At 41.9% G+C, this 18686-nt stretch overlaps 1 protein-coding gene across 7 annotated transcripts in view; it reads left to right on the forward strand.

Moving 5' to 3' along the window:
* Nucleotides 1-18686, forward strand: part of mark2b (MAP/microtubule affinity-regulating kinase 2b) — a 54254-nt gene that overhangs the window by 23168 nt on the left and 12400 nt on the right. For 4 of the 7 annotated variants that reach the window (XM_080901602.1, XM_080901604.1, XM_080901606.1 and 1 more), the window contains exons 2-16: nucleotides 892-1062; nucleotides 2639-2692; nucleotides 4892-4940; nucleotides 5179-5244; nucleotides 5633-5703; nucleotides 5970-6026; nucleotides 7748-7984; nucleotides 9042-9161; nucleotides 10073-10175; nucleotides 10362-10474; nucleotides 10716-10790; nucleotides 11020-11077; nucleotides 11388-11539; nucleotides 12888-12982; nucleotides 16324-16470. In XM_080901602.1, the coding sequence (XP_080757728.1) occupies nucleotides 892-1062; nucleotides 2639-2692; nucleotides 4892-4940; nucleotides 5179-5244; nucleotides 5633-5703; nucleotides 5970-6026; nucleotides 7748-7984; nucleotides 9042-9161; nucleotides 10073-10175; nucleotides 10362-10474; nucleotides 10716-10790; nucleotides 11020-11077; nucleotides 11388-11539; nucleotides 12888-12982; nucleotides 16324-16470 (1568 nt within the window). The remainder of the gene's footprint in view (nucleotides 1-891; nucleotides 1063-2638; nucleotides 2693-4891; nucleotides 4941-5178; nucleotides 5245-5632; nucleotides 5704-5969; nucleotides 6027-7747; nucleotides 7985-9041; nucleotides 9162-10072; nucleotides 10176-10361; nucleotides 10475-10715; nucleotides 10791-11019; nucleotides 11078-11387; nucleotides 11540-12887; nucleotides 12983-16323; nucleotides 16471-18686) is intronic. The other 3 variants (XM_080901605.1, XM_080901603.1, XM_080901608.1) reach the window with 3 other exon arrangements.

The raw sequence follows: 18686 nt of genomic DNA on the forward strand, positions 1-18686 counted from the left end.
CCTTTTTTTAAAAATTTTTTTAAATTTTTTAATTTTAAGAGGACAAGAGCGGCGAGGTCTATCGCGATAGCTTAATTTCTCTATCGAGTAAAAGTTATATCGCGATACATATCGTTATCGTTCTATCGCCCAGCTCTAATTGAGGCTTAAGCCCACAGTGGTAGCGCCTATCCTCAGTACATAAGAGAACCAGTTTATCAGACTGTTAGCTTAGTTTTAGAGTTCAGCAGTTCTCTGACGTCTACACATGCCTAAATAATAAGCACTGTCATAATGTGGTAGGTGCTACAGGGAAAACTGTGAATTTGAATCTTAAATGTTAGAAAGGGTGTAATGTGAGCAGTCCACCAGCAGAACCGGTAACCTATACAAGTTTTAATAGGAGAAAAAAGGGGAGTTTCCATTTCTTGCTGTATTTTTAATCAGCATTTGCTTCCCAGCTATTTACAGATTTTCTTACATCTGAAGCAACAGATGTGGCGTTTTCTCTATAATGGTGACAGCTGTCGGATGAGGACGGTTTCCAATTACATCTCTAGGTTTAAAATGCGTTATTACTGTCTTCCTCCAAAAGTTCACAGAAAAAAACCTGTGTTTGTGTGTGATGCTTATTTTGTTTCACTTGGGTAATTGTTATATAATCACTGACCCAAATGCTTTAAAGTCGTGTCCTTTTTTTTTTTTTTTTTTTTTTTATAATCACTGATTCTGTGTTCTTGCAGTTTTAAGGAAATAGGGCTGGTCAGTGGCACTAAAAAGTCAGCGAATCACAAACCTTTTAAATGCCCTGTAATTTGTGCTCTGTCATGTTTCTTAGTTAAATTTCTTTAGCCTTTTGCTTACAAGTCATTACATTGTCTTTATGGTTAAACTGTACTCCCTCTTTCACAGGAGTCCAAGTTATCATCTGTCCGCTCCAGTACGTCGCGAGGTCGAAACTCCGTGGCCACGACCACATCAGACGAGCAGCCGCACATCGGTAACTATCGGTTACTGAAAACCATTGGCAAAGGCAACTTTGCCAAGGTCAAACTGGCACGACACGTCCTCACCGGAAAAGAGGTAGGCATGAGTGCACGCGCCCACACACACACACACACACACAGGCTAGATTGGACTGTACGCTTTAATCTTATCCTGCGGTTCCACTTACAGAGTCGTTCTGACTTTGTGAACTTGGCTTTTATTTTTAGCTGCTTCGATCACATTCAGGAGAAATGCTCTAGTATTGACTCTTTATTTAACCAGAAACAGGCTCGTCAGTGTTTCAATAACAAACAGGCTATGCTAGGGAAACTGCTGAGACATGCTGTCATGTTGTGATGATGAAACCTGATGATCACTGCTGGTGGTGATAATAATAACAATAATAATAGTAGTAATAGTAATAATAACAGAAATAGTAATAATAGTGTACTTATTGACAATACAAGTATACCTGGTAATTAGACTTTGACAGAAAAGAAGCCTCAACCTTTTCTTTCCAGTTAGCAAAGATGGTAAAAAGCAGGAAAAATGGCTGCTAAGTGTTAATCTGTCTTCCTGGTTGCTGAGTGTAGGGGAGGGTTCATGCTGTGCTACACAGTTTGGTCTGAGGCTTGCATGGCTTTGGAGACAGTGCATCTGCTGCAGGAGATTAGTTCACCATTGTCAGCCTGAATAGAGACGCCCTAAATGTCTCCGGTTTACTTTGAATTCCAGATGTGATGTAACCCGGTGATCAGTCCCTTTAAGGGAAAAGCTGGGACTGCAGTGAGCCCATGCTTGGTTCTGTCTGTTGCCCAGTCAAGTCGGCTCTCCAACTGTGTGTGTGTGTGTGTGTGCATGTTTGTGAGTGTGTGTGTGTGTGTGTGTGTGTGAGAGAGAGAGAGTGGGGTGGGCGTGCTCTGTCAATGTGTGACAACTCTGTGCCTGACACCCTGATAACATGCCATGTGACCTGCTGGCTGGCGCACACGCACTCTCGCACAAAACGAAAACAAGGGATAGTCAGAGGGCACGAAGGAGTCAGATAGACGAGCACGACCAGAAACGGTGAAAGAAAGACGTTAGTTGACAGGGAAAGACAATAATTGGACTGAGGAGTAGCCCTCCCTTTCCCATGTCCCTTTGAAGACACGATTCTTTGTTCCCCCTGCCTTCATGTCCTCTCTCCTCATTTTCTGCGTCATCCTCTTTTTCCTACAGCTCTCACTTTGAATCCATCCCATCTGTGCATTTCTCTCTTTATATATATTTTTTTCCTCTGCGGCTATTTTGATTATTTGTCTTTGCCCTTATGGCTTTTTGTTTTTCAGTCTCCCTTGCTGGGGACTGCTGTTGGATTATGAGCTGTAGGCCCTTAAAATGGCATGGATAAAAAGCATGCTTGAGCTTGAGAGTGTGTGTGCCTCTCTCCTATTTTCTATCCTATTATGCAACTATCACCTGCTGCGATTGTGTATTTATCACTTAATGCTGTGAAATTGTATCGTGTGTGTGTGAGATGTGTCCCAAAAAGAGAGAAGTGTGTGGACATTTGTGTTTGTGCGTGGCTGTCGCAGGCTGTGGTTTTGTGGGTTTGTGTGAGCAAAATGTGCCATAATAAATGAATCAAAGTGTAATGACAAGTGAGCACATTCTTGCTTCTTGCTTCTAGGTGGCTGTAAAGATCATAGATAAGACACAGCTCAACTCCTCCAGTTTGCAAAAGGTGAGTTACCTTGCTTTCTTTCTCTCTCTCTCTCTCTCTCTCTCTCACACACACACACACACACACACACACACACACACACACACACTCCCAGCACAGAATTTAAACCTCAGTCCTTCTCATCCCTTTTCTCAGAAGTCATTTTAAGCCACTCTCCCTGCCCCAAGTGTCTTTTTCTCTCGTTCTCCCTCGCTCTCTCTGGCTTTCTGAAGTGGTCTAGTTTTCGGAGAGAGTTTTAATTACAGGAAACAAGCTGCAATTACTTCCTTTGATCGTGGCAGGGTGGGGTCTGTCCACTTACACGCACACACTGTCTAACCATGTATACGTGCACACTGAATGCACACACCAACCACTCCACAGACAGACAGATATATATATATAGATATATATATATATATATATATATATATATATATATATATATATATATATATAGATATATATATATAGATATATATATATAGATATATATATATATATATATATATAGATATATATATATATATATAGATATATATATATATATATAGATATATATATATATATATATATATAAAAAAAAATAAATAAATAACATAGAGTATGTACTTCTATAAACGCCGACGCACAGATGATAAGGAAATGTAAAGACGAAGGGAAAAGGTCACATGGAAGTTAGAACAGGAATTGGCAGGGAATGCTAGTTAAAATACGCTATCATATCTTGAAGTGTCTTTTTCTTTCTTTTTCTTTTTTAAACATTGATTTATATAAAGGCCGAACTAAGAATACGTCAGTCTGAAGCCTCAAGTCTCTAAATCTAAAAAAAAAAAAAAAAAGCCAAGCAGTTTTAGTTTCATTCAGCATAAGATTTAAATATGTTTACTGTGGACTATATAATGTGGCGGATTAGTACACGTTTGCACTCCAGTGCAATGTGGCTCATTTATCTGTTTTATTTGGGTTATCAAACAGTTAATACAAGTTAGTTTGGATTGCAATCCAAACTAAGAGGCTGTATTTTTGTGTATTTTTTCTTCTAGCTGCATAGCACACAATAGGTGCAACAGTGTAGCCGCTTTCATGTTAACATAAGCATAAACTCAGCTTTAATGTTTTGATGTCGTTTTTAGATTACGCTCAAGGACGGCAGTCTTTGAAGAAGGTAACACTTGTAACAAAGCAATAAATATTTTACACTGAGATGCTGCTTTAGTGGTGCATTTAGGGCTGTTGGTAACTTTAATAGTTCCTGGTTTGCATAGTTTTTATATGGATAAATAGTTAATGTGCCCATAAAGTGCTCAGTCGGCCTCGCTTGACCTTATCTGCTGACTCAGAAGAAATATAATGAGCAGGGAGCAGCGCATCTTTACGCCCTTTCCTGATATGAAATATGCAATGTTTTATACTACATGCACGATTTAACACTACAGTCTAATACATGGACTCAGAACCTTTTAAAATTTGGGGTCTGTATTTTGATACTTGGCTATTGTGGTTATTAAAAAGGCCATACTCCCTTTATGCATTTATGGGAATGCAGGTTATTACAGCTTATAAACTGTGCCTCTGTAGAGAACACAATCTCTCATTTTGGAGAAGCTTATGAATAGATACTGCTGCTGCACGATGCTGGAGGCATGTAATAAACTCACATGAAAGACTTTGAGAAACATCTGGAACCAGCAGCTGTCAATTTGGCCGTGCGGAAACAGACAGAAGTGTTATTGGGTCTGATCTAGAAAGATTACGGTTCTGACTTTAACAGAAAAGTTATTGAGCTGATATGTTCAGATGTTACCTGCAGGAAGTGCTTGTCTAGAAAACGCTAAATAGTCGCCTTTAACTCATTTCTGTTCAATTATGCAATTCTAAATTGCACCAGACTTTAGATTGGTAGCTGAGTTACTTTGATCTCTGTTGGTATATCATCACTAACTGTTTTTGTTTTCCTTCCTCCTCTTGAACAGGAAGTGAGTGGTTGTGTGTCAGTGTCAATTTACCTACCACAAACAGAGACTCTGGAGTCTTTGTAATCACACAGAAATTACAATACTGGCGTTTGTTTTCGCTCCCTGTCATTTGGAGCAAATGCACATAATCAAGTGATAGACATTTACACTGGAGAAATGACCGTATAAATGAGTGTCACAACAAGAACAACTCCCTCTGCAGTCTGATGGCGTGTTTGACGGTCTGTCTCGTTTCTCACAGCTCTTCCGGGAGGTGAGGATCATGAAGATGTTGAATCATCCCAACATAGGTGAGTCACCCTGAAACATGAGGTTCAAGTGTGTCGTCACTTGCTGGGAGCCAGTGTTTTTAAGGCCATGTAGCCAGATAATATTAATCCTGCTATTTGTTTTTGGTTTTTTTTATCCCTTTTTGCTTTCATTCTTGCTCTTTGCTCTGCTTCTCCCTTTGTTCTCTTCTTATTCCCTTGCCCCATCACTCCCTCCTCCTCCATTCCTCTTGCTTTGCCTTTCTCTTTCCACCTGCAGTCAAGCTCTTTGAGGTGATAGAAACAGAGAAGACCTTGTACCTGGTAATGGAGTACGCTAGTGGAGGTAAGTGCGTGTCACTGTGAAATGATTCCCCCTAAAAGTTGTCATTCTGTGATAGACCATAAGTAAAGGAAAAAAATAAAGACCTTTATAAGCAGGATCATTTGCAAAGAGCTTTATTATTGATAAATTTGCTGAAAAAGAATGCCACTGTAAATGTTGTTATAATAATCTATTTATGTTATTGAGTCAATGTGATGACCAGATTTTTATTTATTTATTTTGGTACTGCTGTTGTATCATTATAAGTCAAGTCTGTAATAAAACAGAGTATCAGTAATAAACTCCTAAACGACAACGTTCAGTTCAGTACTCCTGACCCTTTATTCTGGAGGCAGGTATCCAGTTCCAGCACTAAATCTGCTCTCCTCCTCTTTCTGTCGTCTCCCAGGAGAGGTCTTTGATTACTTGGTGGCTCATGGCAGGATGAAGGAGAAGGAAGCCCGTGCCAAATTCAGACAGGTGTGTTGGGTTGAAAACGGCTTTTCCCCCCTCCTTTCACAGAAACTAGTCCAACTTTGTAAGCGTCGTATGTTTCAAGCCAGTTTGGACTGATATTAAGAGTGTACAGTTTGTACTAAGTCTTGCATCACTAGCTCTATCCCGAAATTGCTTTTTGGATGAACTCCTAATGAAGAGCTCACTGTTTGAACCTCTCCATCCTGTCATCCCTCCTCTCCCCTGCTTCTCCCCGTTCCCTCTCTCTCGCTCACTTTGTCACTCTCCAGATTGTGTCAGCTGTGCAGTATTGCCATCAGAAGTGTATAGTACACAGAGACCTCAAGGTGAGAACACACTCGAAGGCATTATTGAATTAGAGTTGGTGTCAAAGCAACCTCCTCCCCTCTCCTCACCTCCACATTTAATCTTCATACAATTGGCTCTTTGAGCTGAAATCCCACCTCTGCAAACGAGTCACCCAGACGATATTCACAAAGTCTGTTAAACGCAAACATGTATTGTATACATTTCTCCTCCTATGTCATCGTTTTGTTGTTTTTTGTTATTTTTTTCCTTTCTGCCAGCTCATCTTAGATTATCCCAAAAACCAAAGCGCACATTATGCACACACAGATCCAAGGCCTCTGGGTCAGTTTGGTTCATAGTATTATTCAAAGTTGTAAATCCTCTTATTGTCCCACCAGACAGACCTGTAGTCAACACATTATCATGATTAGTGGGACAGAAACCTCCTATTTCAAAGTTGTTTCTAGTCTATTTTGGGTTTTTAATGAAATTTTAGCAGCTTTTAGCAAGGTTGGATTTCCTACGGATAACAGTTACTAATGGTTGTCATTTAAAACACACACACACAATAAAAGGCAGGCTTAGAAGTAAGCCGTTTCTGGTTGAGACAGAAGGATTATCATAATGCTTGCCTTCCTTCACATTAACACAATCACTGTTGATCTGAGGGTTGTAAAATAAAATAAAAATCGAGCACAGGCTTATTTCTAAGAAGTGCTCCAAAAGGGTGGCTGTAGACCTGCTGGTATCACCCATATTTGGCCATAAGGAAATTGGTTGGCAAGGTTGTAAACATGTTGATCTTAGACCCTCATACTTAGATTGACCTACTTTTAGAGCCAGCCTCAAGTGGCCACAAGATGAACTGCAGGTTTAGGCACTAATGCCATGGCTTCATTTTTCAGGGCTGCTGTTTGGTCTTACAGTGAGAGCAAATTTTGATGAGTGTGCATTTTCACACGGAGACTAAAATGACCCCATTTGAGTGCCAAGACTTAAAAAAATAAAAATAAATGAATACTGTATCGTTGATGTCATGCTCTACTGTATCTCTGCTTCTTTTCATGAGAGATAATAAGGTTGATGTGGATGACTAATAGGTGATTAATATCAACAACAAATCATTAAAAACCTGTGATCTTCCTTTTTTTTAATTTATTTTTTTTAGCTCAGAGGTTAGAGATGATGTCAGTATTGTATTTAATGTGTGCATGCACACTCTCACACACTCAAACGCACAGAAGCTGCAAAGTATTCAGAGCAAGTGAAAAGGAGAGCGGACCTGTTGCTAGGCAACCCCAGCCTCCTTGCTCAGTGGTTCACTTCAAGCTTAAAGATACAAACACGCAGGGAAAAACTGTGGTCTCTCACGTTTACCCATTGTGCGCTGCTTGAACGGCACAGACGATTCCTGTGAAAGCTCTCTTTCCCACACAGCTGTTTATTTTAACCCAAAGAAAAGTGTTTTAGAAATCCATCTGTACCATGAATGTGCTACCTACAAAGCCATTTGCATGTCAGATCATGTTACATTTGATCCCAAGCTAGTCAGTTTCTTAATTCCACTTTGTCAGCAGCTCAGATTTATACTTTTTGTGCCTCTGATCTGATGAGCCCACAAAGCAGATCTTAAGTGTTTTTCATTTTTTGGCACATTTGGTATGGCGTGGTTTCTTTCCTCCTCTTTATTTGCGCTCCTGTATTTTGAACATAGTAAATGCCCCTTCTTCTGACCTCTCTCCTCGCCGTTTGTCTGCAGGCAGAGAACTTGCTGCTGGACGCAGACATGAACATCAAAATAGCCGACTTTGGCTTCAGTAATGAATTTACTCTGGGGAACAAGCTGGACACGTTCTGTGGCTCCCCGCCCTACGCAGCTCCAGAGCTCTTCCAGGGCAAGAAGTACGACGGGCCTGAGGTGGATGTCTGGAGCCTCGGAGTGATCCTCTACACACTGGTCAGCGGCTCGCTGCCCTTCGATGGACAAAACCTCAAGGTCGGAAGGATGAGTGTGTGTGTGTGTGTGTGTGTGTGTGTGTGTGTGTGTGTGTGTGCACGCATTACATAAGTGGAAGTCTGTATTCTGTGGGTGGTTGTAGTATTTGTCATGCTGGTTTCTGTTCCCTCTTCCTGCAGAATGCAGAAATTGAACTCTAGAATGGGTGAAAGTTATTATCTCTCTGCCTGTATTGACTTTCCAAATTTGCATTCGTTGATGATATGTGTTCGGTGTTTAAAGAGAGATTTAATGTTTCCTGAACTGCTTTTGCTACCAATCATTCACACCACCTATCACACTGTGCATTCAGTCAGTACCCACATGAGTCATTCTGGAAGTGCAGACACATTTTGGGTGGGCGATATGACATTGAATGTGATGGTATTGATATTAAAATGCCAGAGAAATATAATCTAGGCTTACTGAGCATGCCTTTTGCTCTACCTCCTATTGAGTTTTATGAAAATGCAGTGCTTGACAGAATAAGCACATTCATTACAGCTGAGTTAACAAGCGTTACTACGTGCATTAACCTGCTCCGTGTCTGAGCACATGAAAGTTGATAAATGAGCTGAACGGTGGTGATTTAAAAAAAAAAAAAAAAAGTTTAATTGCGATGGTACTCTGTGCCTGGGAACTGGAAGTGCGTTCTCGTATTAAAGCTAAAGAAATACCCACAAGTCAGTGAATTTCATTTAATGCTTATATCACCCACGTCCTGTGCTGCAGCTCTGATTGAATCAGAGCTTTTTGAAATGCTAACCAGCTTATATGAATATGGTTCCTGTTTAATAAAACTGTAATTCATTTGTAAGCATAGATAATGTTTAGCTTGGCTATGTGGAGCCATATCTGATTGAGGTAGGAGAATACTGATGAGATTTCCTCTTCACTCGCATCATAAAGTGTTTAATCTTTACATAAACCTTTGGATGTTTAGTTGCTTTGCTTTGCCCAAATTTATTTTCAAAGCAAAGCTGTGTGTGTGTTTGTGTTTAAAATTGCTGATTGTTTGCGCTTACTGTTGACTCTTCATATACCTGTCCATCTCCAGGAACTGAGAGAGCGCGTGCTACGTGGTAAATACAGGATTCCTTTCTATATGTCCACTGACTGTGAGAACCTGCTCAAAAAGTTCCTCATCCTGAACCCTTCAAAAAGAGGCAGCCTCGAGGTATAACGCACAGCAGTGCCACACGCACACACACAAGTCACAAAATGCCTTTAATTCAGTTACTGCATTTGTTTCCTTGTGAATGAAACGATCATTTCAGCCACCTATATGTAACTGCGTGAGTCCTACAGATGTTTTGAATGTAGCTCGTTGCTAAGAATGGTGTTTACAGCCCGTATAAGACTGTAAAGTTAGACTTGCTTCATCAGCCATATGTGAGTTTGTTGCTGAGGTGCAAAGTGCTTTTTAAAGACTTAGTAAATACCTGTTAAGAGTAATTTAATTTGGTTGCGCTGAATGTGGATGGAAGGTAACTTGCTCGGATGAAAAATATTACTAAGGTGACAGGGAGGGGGGAAGTGTTGCTGCTTGCATTGGCTTGTCAGGTTGTAGGTTTTGTCAGCGTATGTAGTTATTCCCGATCCTTGATTGGTCATGCTAAAACAACCCCATAAATTCAGTTTAATGTTTTTAAAAATGAGTCATGTGCCTGTTCGTTTAAACCCACTTAAGATTGTACGCACTTGTTTCAATCGGCAAAGTGCATCTCGCTCAAACAATGAACGTACAGTCTATTCTGCTTTAAGAAGCCAGTGGATCAATAACTCTTAACTGAACCCTGCTGTGATTGCGCTCAGCTTTTATCAGACATACAGTCTTTATATAATGTCCATTTTCATCATCGTGGACTCTGCAGCGTATGAGCGATATTGTGGGCTTCATCCTTAAAGTCTAAATGCTTCTGTCAGTGTAGTATCTGAATTGTGACACCGTTAGTTTCCCAGGAGAAAAGTATGGGTGAACTACTACTACTCTGTTCATCTTTCATCCTTCCCCACACTCCTTTCTGCCCATTTGTCCTTTTTGCCAACTCATGCCTCCCTTTATCTGTTTGTTTGGCTTTCTACCAGCAGCAGATAATGAGAGACCGGTGGATGAATGTGGGCTATGAGGAAGAGGAACTCAAACCCTACATCGAACCTCAGCCAGATTATAAGGACCCCAGGAGGACAGGTAGGCAAGAAAAAAAAAGAAAAAAAGATGACTCTCTAAACCCCCTTTTCTTCATCACACACAGCAACACCTAAGCCTGTATACATTCTCTCTTTCTCTTCGTCTTCTTTTTTAATCTTTAGGAGTTATATAAAGTTGGTGTCAGCTCACCGTTCTATTTATAACATGGTTTTACTGTATGTGCAGACATCATGCTGCAGATGGGATTCTCTCAGGAGGAGATCCAGGACTCGCTGGTGAACCAGAAGTACAACGACGTGATGGCCACATACCTGCTTCTGGACTATAGGAACTCTGAGGTTACTCAGGTTTTTTTAAATCATGCTTCACCCTGTAATACCAGAGTCATAATAACTATGCAAGGTACTGTTTGTCAGAGCTGAACTGTCCTTTATGAAGAAGTGACTCTATCTTTATATATCTTCTTTTTAATAATATGTATATGATTTTTTTTTTTTTTTTTAGTCCTTTCTGTTTACGTGACCTATACCAGTTTCTTTCTCTCTTGTATTAAGACGTCTGTTTTGGTTTTTCCCTCAGCTTGATGAAGGTGGCATCAAACCTCGGCCGGGAAGTGATGTAAGCAACATAAATGCTCCCCCCCCGCTTCATAAGGTATAATGAGAACACATAATGTCTTCAGCTAGCGCTTAATGAGGTTTCCCCAACTCCAGCAAGCGACACAGATACACTGACTTGACCACACACATGTAGCAAAAGCTCTTGATGTTTGAGGTTCTTAATCATACACATAGGTCATGGCTTCTACATTAAACTATCCCATTGTGTATTTAAGCATGTTAAATGCTGCTCTGACCTTTTGTGTATCTTTTCTCTCTTTAAGGTACAGCGCAGCGTGTCATCCAACCAGAAGCCTCAGAACCGCCGAACCACCGACCAGGGTGAGATTGGTGTGTGTTGAAGGGGAACGGGAACACTGGAGACATAGTTGTAGTTGTGTTGTAGACATGGAAGATCAAGACGAGGATAAGATTTAGGCTGGAATAAAGGTTAAGAAGGAAGAGAAGGTTAAGCGAAGGAAGTAGAAGAGTGAGTGCATGAGTAGAGGGCTTGCTATGACTGCTTCTTGATTGATTAAAGTAAAAAAGGAAGTGACAAACCAGCAGGCAAAACAGAAGAAAGGTCCAAGGTTCAAGCCTATTAAGTGCTGGTCTGACGCACTGTCTTCCTTTTTTTTTTTTTTTTTTCCAGGCTCCTCCTACTCCAAAAGGGGAGGTCAGACAGACAACCGGTCAGCAGGGGAGGATTCTGGGAGGAAGGGTTCATCAGGCAGCTCCACCACCAAGGTGCCGGCCAGTCCTCTGGCCTCGTCCGACCGCAAGAAGAGTGGCACACCCTCCACCGTGAGACCTAATACCCATGCTGCTGATATATTTGCATTTAAGCCGTATCAAAAACACAAAGGGTTGTATTTGCGTCATCGCTTGGTACACACACAAATTCCCAAACATGCGCACAAGTAACTGCTGCGTCTGCAGAGCTGTAATTTTTGCCCTTTAGTGTATGCTGTCAACAGCCATAATTACTCACATGCTGTGGTCCAAAGATCAAAATAATTCCTAGTTAATTATCAAACTAAATAAAAACAAGTGGCTTTTAAACTATGAACATCTTAACTGCTCTGCGAAAGTGAAACTGTGCGGGTGTGAAGCTGTTACACTGCCGTGCTATGTAGTTGCTTTTACATTAGAAGATGGTTAGATAAGGCCTTTATCTTTAAGTTATGTACACCCAAAACGTCTCACCGGGGATGAGAGCAGCGTCCACAAACCTGATGAAGAACTCGATGTTTCACAGCCTTGTGCCGGGCTCAGGCCTCCGAGAACGAGAGCTCAGAAGCTCGTCTTTCCGGTTACTCACACAACCCTGAACAAAGAGAACATGCATTCCACAGCACATCCGCCCGCATTGGTTACAGCTTCATTCATTTAATGACATAAGCACGTGTCACATGCTTTAAGTGCAGTCACCTGCTCTCATCTGCTCAGTTGGCATCAATTGGCAGAACCCTGAGGGAGTCTTATAACCTTAACATCTGACACAGGAAGTGCCTGACAGGGATCTGTATTTGACGCCTACCATTAAACTAAAACGTAACTGTAAAGGTCGAGTGTGCATATGAAAAATATTTTAGGAAATTTCATGTCCACCCGTTTTGGTTTAAAGCCCCTGGACAGACCTCTTGGTAGGACTGTGTGGGTGTTTAGAAACTTTGCTCGATGGACTTCTCTCTTGAGGTTTGTTGCACCTGTCAGCTCGACACGCCTTTAGACATTTATTAATCATTTATCTGTGGGCTTTGGTGACATAACAGACATGTATTATAGCTCTGCCCAACCTCAAGCTGTGCAGAGCTTAACTGTCATTCTCATGGAAAGTGCACACGTGGGAGTGGAGAGGTTTCAAATGACTATTCAACATGTCAAGGTGAAAATGAATTGGGGTTTTTTTTCTTGTGTCATTCACAGATAATTTGGACGAGGGTGCATGAAAATTAATTTGATCCGGGAAATTCTCTTGAGCGCTAATTACGGCGGTTTTTCATTCAGGTTGTTTAAGCTGCTTGTCCTTTTTCCATTTAGAAGTTTGCTGAAAGGCTGTTCCCTGGATACCTTGGTGGGGTCATCAACCCTTAATCAAACCTTTGTCCCTTTTTTCTAACATTTCTATTTTGATGCTCCTCCTTTTCAGAATAGCATCCTGTCCACCGGTACCGGCCGCAGTCGGAATTCTCCTCTGACCGACAGAGCCACTCTCGACCAGAGCATTCAGAACGGCAAAGACAGGTACGCAAACGCACGCACACTAAATACACACACAGAATTACAAATGAGAGAAGACAAGGGCAAACGCAGCCACTCAGGCGTTCTCACAGGCACTCTTTCTCGTCATTCAAAGCCCAACTAGTTGCTTTGAGGCAGCGCCGCGTCTTCACTCATATACACATAATACAAACACACACTCACCATGGTTTGTGAATGAAGCAGCCCCACAGCTGTCTCAGTGACTGAATCCCAGACCTTGGCTGGTACTCTCCAGAGCTCTGCCAGCTGGCTCAGGGAGGCCCGCAGCCTTCCCCCAGGGTGGGGTGAGCTCTGCTGGACATGGAAATCGGGCTCTCTCTCGGGAATTTAGGCCAAACCTCCAGAAGATTACAGATTACTCGTGATGGCCTGATGGAGGCCGGGAGAAAGCCCTGACGTGGAAGCATCCAAGTGTGCAGGTTTACGTACGCGATCTTCAAACGCTATAAAAACGCACAATAGAAGTGTGACACCTCCAGTCCCTCCAGAGTCCCTTCAGGTGTCACACCCATGCTGCACCCAGGTAAAAGAAGGTGCAGAATTGACATTAATCCTATAAAATCACAGATGGCTAAAAGCAGCATTTAAGTTAAATAATTGATTTTCTTTAGCCTTAAGTCAAGCTTCCATCTTTTTCCCCCCTCCTTGTTCACTGGAACGAGCTACTGTGGAGTTTTATGGAGTATTCCCCCTATTTTCCACTTTCTAATTTCTCATTTTAAACTTTCTGCGTGTGATTCATCCTCCCGGCTCTCCTCTCATCCTGGATCCCCTTTCGGTTTTTAAAAGAACGGTCCAAATCTTGTTGCCCTCTGACGGTTCTGCGCGTGCTAACTTCTGGTGTCAAGCAGCTCATAACACGTCCCTGCATACAGCTATACGCACATCACTCATGCTTAACCCAGCCATGTGCTTTGTGGGCTTTTTCATGAGCATTAAACATAAAACCAAACCATAATCCCTACTAGGACGCAGCATTCATGGTCATGGTTCATACTGCTTTGTTTACCTGTTCATGTGTCCGTCTCAAATGACCCCATTGTTCCCAACGTGGCGCACCACCTACAGTATGGCAGATTCAGTTGAATCCAAGTAGAGGCTGTAAAATCAAGTCTCCTCTGCGTTCACTGTTGGAAACGGTCATTTGAGACAGCATTGCTTTTTTAGTACTGTGGGTCTGTTAACTATGGTAGGCTCTGCTGACTCAGTGGTTGTCATCTGCTTTGATTTTAAAGTTACTTTATTTGATCATCACTAATGCTTTGAAGTTTGGGCTTTTATACTTGTTATACCCTACCCACACCACCCCCCCCCCTTTCTGTCCTTTTCTAATTTCCTTAATTTGGCTTCTTTTATCTGCTGCTGAGCCTCCCTCTGGAGTCGCTCACATTTTCTTGGCACCTCCTTCCTTTGCTTTATTCGAGCTTCCTTTTCCCCCCCTCTTCTTGTCCTTATATTAATCTTTCTTCTTATTTCTTTCTTTTCCTCCCCTCTCTCTAAGGAGATTAGAGACTTGTGATGGAATATTAACTCTTAGTAGCACTATATGGTCCTCGCGTTCACCTCCTAATAGGCTTACATATGCACAAATACATCCACTCACATGCAGAGAGGCGGCTGGGCATGCACAAATTTCAACACGAGTCATACACGCTCACACTCACTACACACTGGGTTATCCAGTTAATATTTTCCATCACCAGCCATGCTAATCCCTGTGTTTCTCTCAGCTGTGTGCTTGTTTTCTGTGTAAATGTCCCTCTTTCTCTGTGTTCATTCTTCCACACTCTCTTGATATCTCTTGTCTCTCCACGGTACCACTCTCCGCTGTCCCTTACACTGTGTGTGTGTGTGTGTGTGTGTGTGTGTGTGTGTGTTTTCTCTTGTGCATGTGGATAAGGTCAAGTTAACGCCGTCGGTAATGTGCAGAGCTTTGTAGGCTGTAGCAGCCTCCTGATTAGCAGAGGGTTCAAAGAGGAACTCAGCATTTTGTTTGTTTGTTTTTGTTTGTTTGTTTTCTTAAGTAATTCTTAAGAAATGTCAGTTGTGCAACTTTGTAGGTGATAAAATAGATGGAAAAAGTTTGGATTGTTTACATTTGAGGAGGTATGTGAAAGTGGTAAGTCAGGAACTGCAAGCTCTGATCTCCTACCCAGCTGGTTTACTGTAAGAAACTAAACTTGTTAATGTGTCATTTGCTGGAATCTGCATTTTTGGCATGACTGTTTGCAAAGGAAACAGTTTGTTGTCAGAATTGACTTAATATAGCACATTTTGCTTCTATCAGTAGTATTTATTTTGAAAATGTAACGAAGCAAATTTGTCTTAAAAGAGGCAACAAAGCACATTTATCCACTGACGGGGGAACTTAACAGGAAAAATATTGTTTGTTATTTTACTGTGTACATAAAGGATGTCGAGCTTTCGAGTGTGTTTTTCGTTTTTCCCCAGTGATGTATACACGTAAGGGAAATTTGGCCGATCTCTGCTGAACGCTCTGTTCAGAGGTTTTGTCAGGCTGATGCCTTCTCGGTGCCAGTTTGACGTCTGTGTTGAACTCACAGATGCACGAGTGCAGGTGGTCAGAACGGACTTTGGGGCATTGCGCTAAAGATAGAAGCTACATTACACTAAAGCCTCGCGTTGTCATGGAGGGAAGATCTGGCAGATTTTATACCGAAATGAAGGCACGGATGGTTGTTTTATTTATCTCTTTAATTTATAGGCAAAACTTTGTTTTTACTGTGTTTATTGACTTTATCCACATAATTTGACTTTTTGCTGTGCTGTGTGTGAGAGATAAGAAGCTGGTCTCCTGTGCTCTGCCCTCTGTGTCACGTACATTTTTATATGTAAAGTTAAAGGGACAGGCAGCCTTTTGAATGAGGTTTCACAATGAAGCAATGTTCACAGCAACGCACTGGCCCTCCTCCTTTGTTCCTGTGTGTGTGTGCGTGTGCGCGCGCGCGTTTTCTGTCGCTCTTTGTTTCTACTTCCTCTGTTCTTCCTCTTGTGTCCTGTTTTCTCTGCTCTTCTCTCCCTCCTCCCTCCCCCCCCCCCCCCCCCCCCTTACAGTGTATGATAAGTGCTGCTTCTAACCATACTCCACTTCACCTCCCTGCCCACCTACACACAAACCCCGCCCGGTGTGCTTGTGTTTTGTTTTTGTTTGTTTTTTTTGGGGTGGATGTTTGATTGTGTCTCTGTTTGGCGTGCCTGTCCTGTCTTACTCACGTTTGTGGGTGTGTTTGCATATACGTGTGTGTGTGTGTGTTGGGCGGGGCACTCCTCCTCCTCCTCTTCCTCCCCGTCCTTCCTCTCAGCCTAAACACTCCGGGTTCCCGCGCCTCCACTGCCTCAGCAGCTGCCGTCCTCTCCTCCTCCTCCTCATCCTCGCGTCCCCGCCACCACAAGTCCCTGTCCTCCTCCAATCATCCATGCCCCTCTGACCTGCACGCACCACGGCCCAGGCAAGTCTCTCACACTCTTTTTGTCTTTCACACACACACACACACACACACACACACACACACACACACACACACACACACACACACACCTCTCTGCTCAGATCATCATCTTTCCTGCAATGGACACAAAAGAAAAAGAAGAGATGAAGATGGGATAAAGTGATTTATCCCAAGAAAGGTCCTCAGATTGTGTTACACCTGTTCATCTACACTAAATGCAGAATTGATTAAAAGCTTCTAAAAAAAATGCAGCTGATTACAGGACCAAACATCACAAAACAGTAAAGTGTACAGTAATCAGAAAAAAATCCTCTTTTTCTTATGATGGATATCCTGCATAAAGCTTACGGTCACTGTATAACTTCATGGTAACAATTATTCCCCCCATGACGAAGCAGAACTGTGAAGAAACGTGCAGCAGCAAACACACTAAGTAACACTGCCATAAGTGAGGCTCTGCTGCTGCTATTCTTGCTGTGATATGCACTGTCTGCATGTATACATTCTCCACTATAACATCACCATAGTGAGATGGTCAACATTTCTAAGGCTTGCAATCATAGGCTCACCAGTTACTTAGCAACGGCCAGGAAGTACATCGCGGAGCTCAGAAAAGCTGCACAATTGTGGAGATGTTGACATAGCTCGTCTTTGGCCAGTCACTCACATTCAAAGCTCTCATCTATCAGTGGAGACATAACTGAGCAGGCAGGATTTGAGAACAAGATGAGCAGGTTCATTTTTTTTATTTTGATTTTTTTAAGCTGTCCTGTACCTCTGACAGGCCAGAGCTGTTTTTCTACTTGTTTTTGTTTCCTCGCAGCATAAACCATCTGCGGACTAACAAGAATTATGTCTCTATTCTCAGAAGCCTTAATAGATTGCATAAGAATCTTGGTTTGATAATCCTACATCTATTTTCTCAGTCCAGCGTATGAAATAGAAAAGCTGAAGGAGCGGACAATCCCTGCGTTGTGTCATTTAGAGGAAGTAAAAGAATGTGCAGTTGCTCTGGGGAGAACCAGACAAATTACAGATGTAGCTGTGTTACTTTCTGTTTATGTGAAAACACCTTTGTGTTATCTGTTGCATGTCCTCTATAGGTATTTTCCCTTTGTCCCCGATTTGATATTATGGCACACATTGTGTTTGTTGATGAGGGTTTTCCCCGGCTGGTAGAAATGCTTTTCAGCTGTTTGTGGGAATTTATCCACCTTTAAGGTTTCCCAGCCTCAGTGTTTTGTTCCCAAAGGCTCTTTGAGGAAGATTTTCCCCTCATACAGTCTCCTTCTGACATGTGTAATCCTCCTTCAGTTATGAATTTGCCTGGGAAAACCCCATTTTCATCTATTAAGCATTAACTGTGCTCTGACATTGTTTCTGTGAGTCAGTGAAATGGAGTAATGACCCAAGGATCCTACTGGTCATATGTGTGTGAAATGCCTGTGTGTATTTGCCATCTGTGTGTTTGTCTGTATATGTTGCTCTGCTGGCTAGCTCCCCTGCTTCACAGTGTTTGTTTCACGGGCTACTTTAACATTTTTGGGCTTTAGTTCAGACAGCCGTGTCTCACAGAACAAGGTGGAAGGACTGCATGTGTCCCTCAGCTACCTTAACTTCAGTCTGCAGACCCTCCAGCCATTTTTCTGATAGCTTTCGACCCTTTTTTTAAAACAAAAAAAGACGACTGCTAAATGTCTGACTGATTCCACCCATGCACGTGTTAAGGTGGCCCTTTTTGGCTGTATGTGGTTTTGTCTGCTCTATGTTGAAGTCTTGTTCTGTTGCATGCGTCGTTCAGCAGTCAGCTTGAGCTGTTCAGAACCTGGTTGGGAACGCTGGAGAGAAGGTACCGCTTCAACACGTAGACTGTACCCTGAGTGATGATTAGGCACCTTTTTTCCAGAACATAATCTGTACCCTTAACTAGAGCAGGGCGATATGGCCAAAAATATTTATCACGATATATATTTGAAAATTTGCGATAACGATATAACCGACGATATAATTGATGCGAGACAAAATACAACTCCACAACATTACTAGCGCAAAAAGACAACCTTCCATTTATATTCACTTAAACAAGAAGCTGGTTTTTATGTACATTAAAGCTTTATAAAAATGTAACAGTGCAAATGCAAATTCCTTGCTGAAAGTTTAACCAAAAGGCATTTCCAGTAGAAATGGGCTGACATATCCTGAGCATAACCATGTAT

This window comes from Rhamphochromis sp. 'chilingali' (genome assembly GCF_963969265.1).
Source record: "Rhamphochromis sp. 'chilingali' genome assembly, chromosome: 1".
In the NCBI taxonomy this organism is placed as follows: Eukaryota; Metazoa; Chordata; class Actinopteri; order Cichliformes; family Cichlidae; genus Rhamphochromis; species Rhamphochromis sp. 'chilingali'.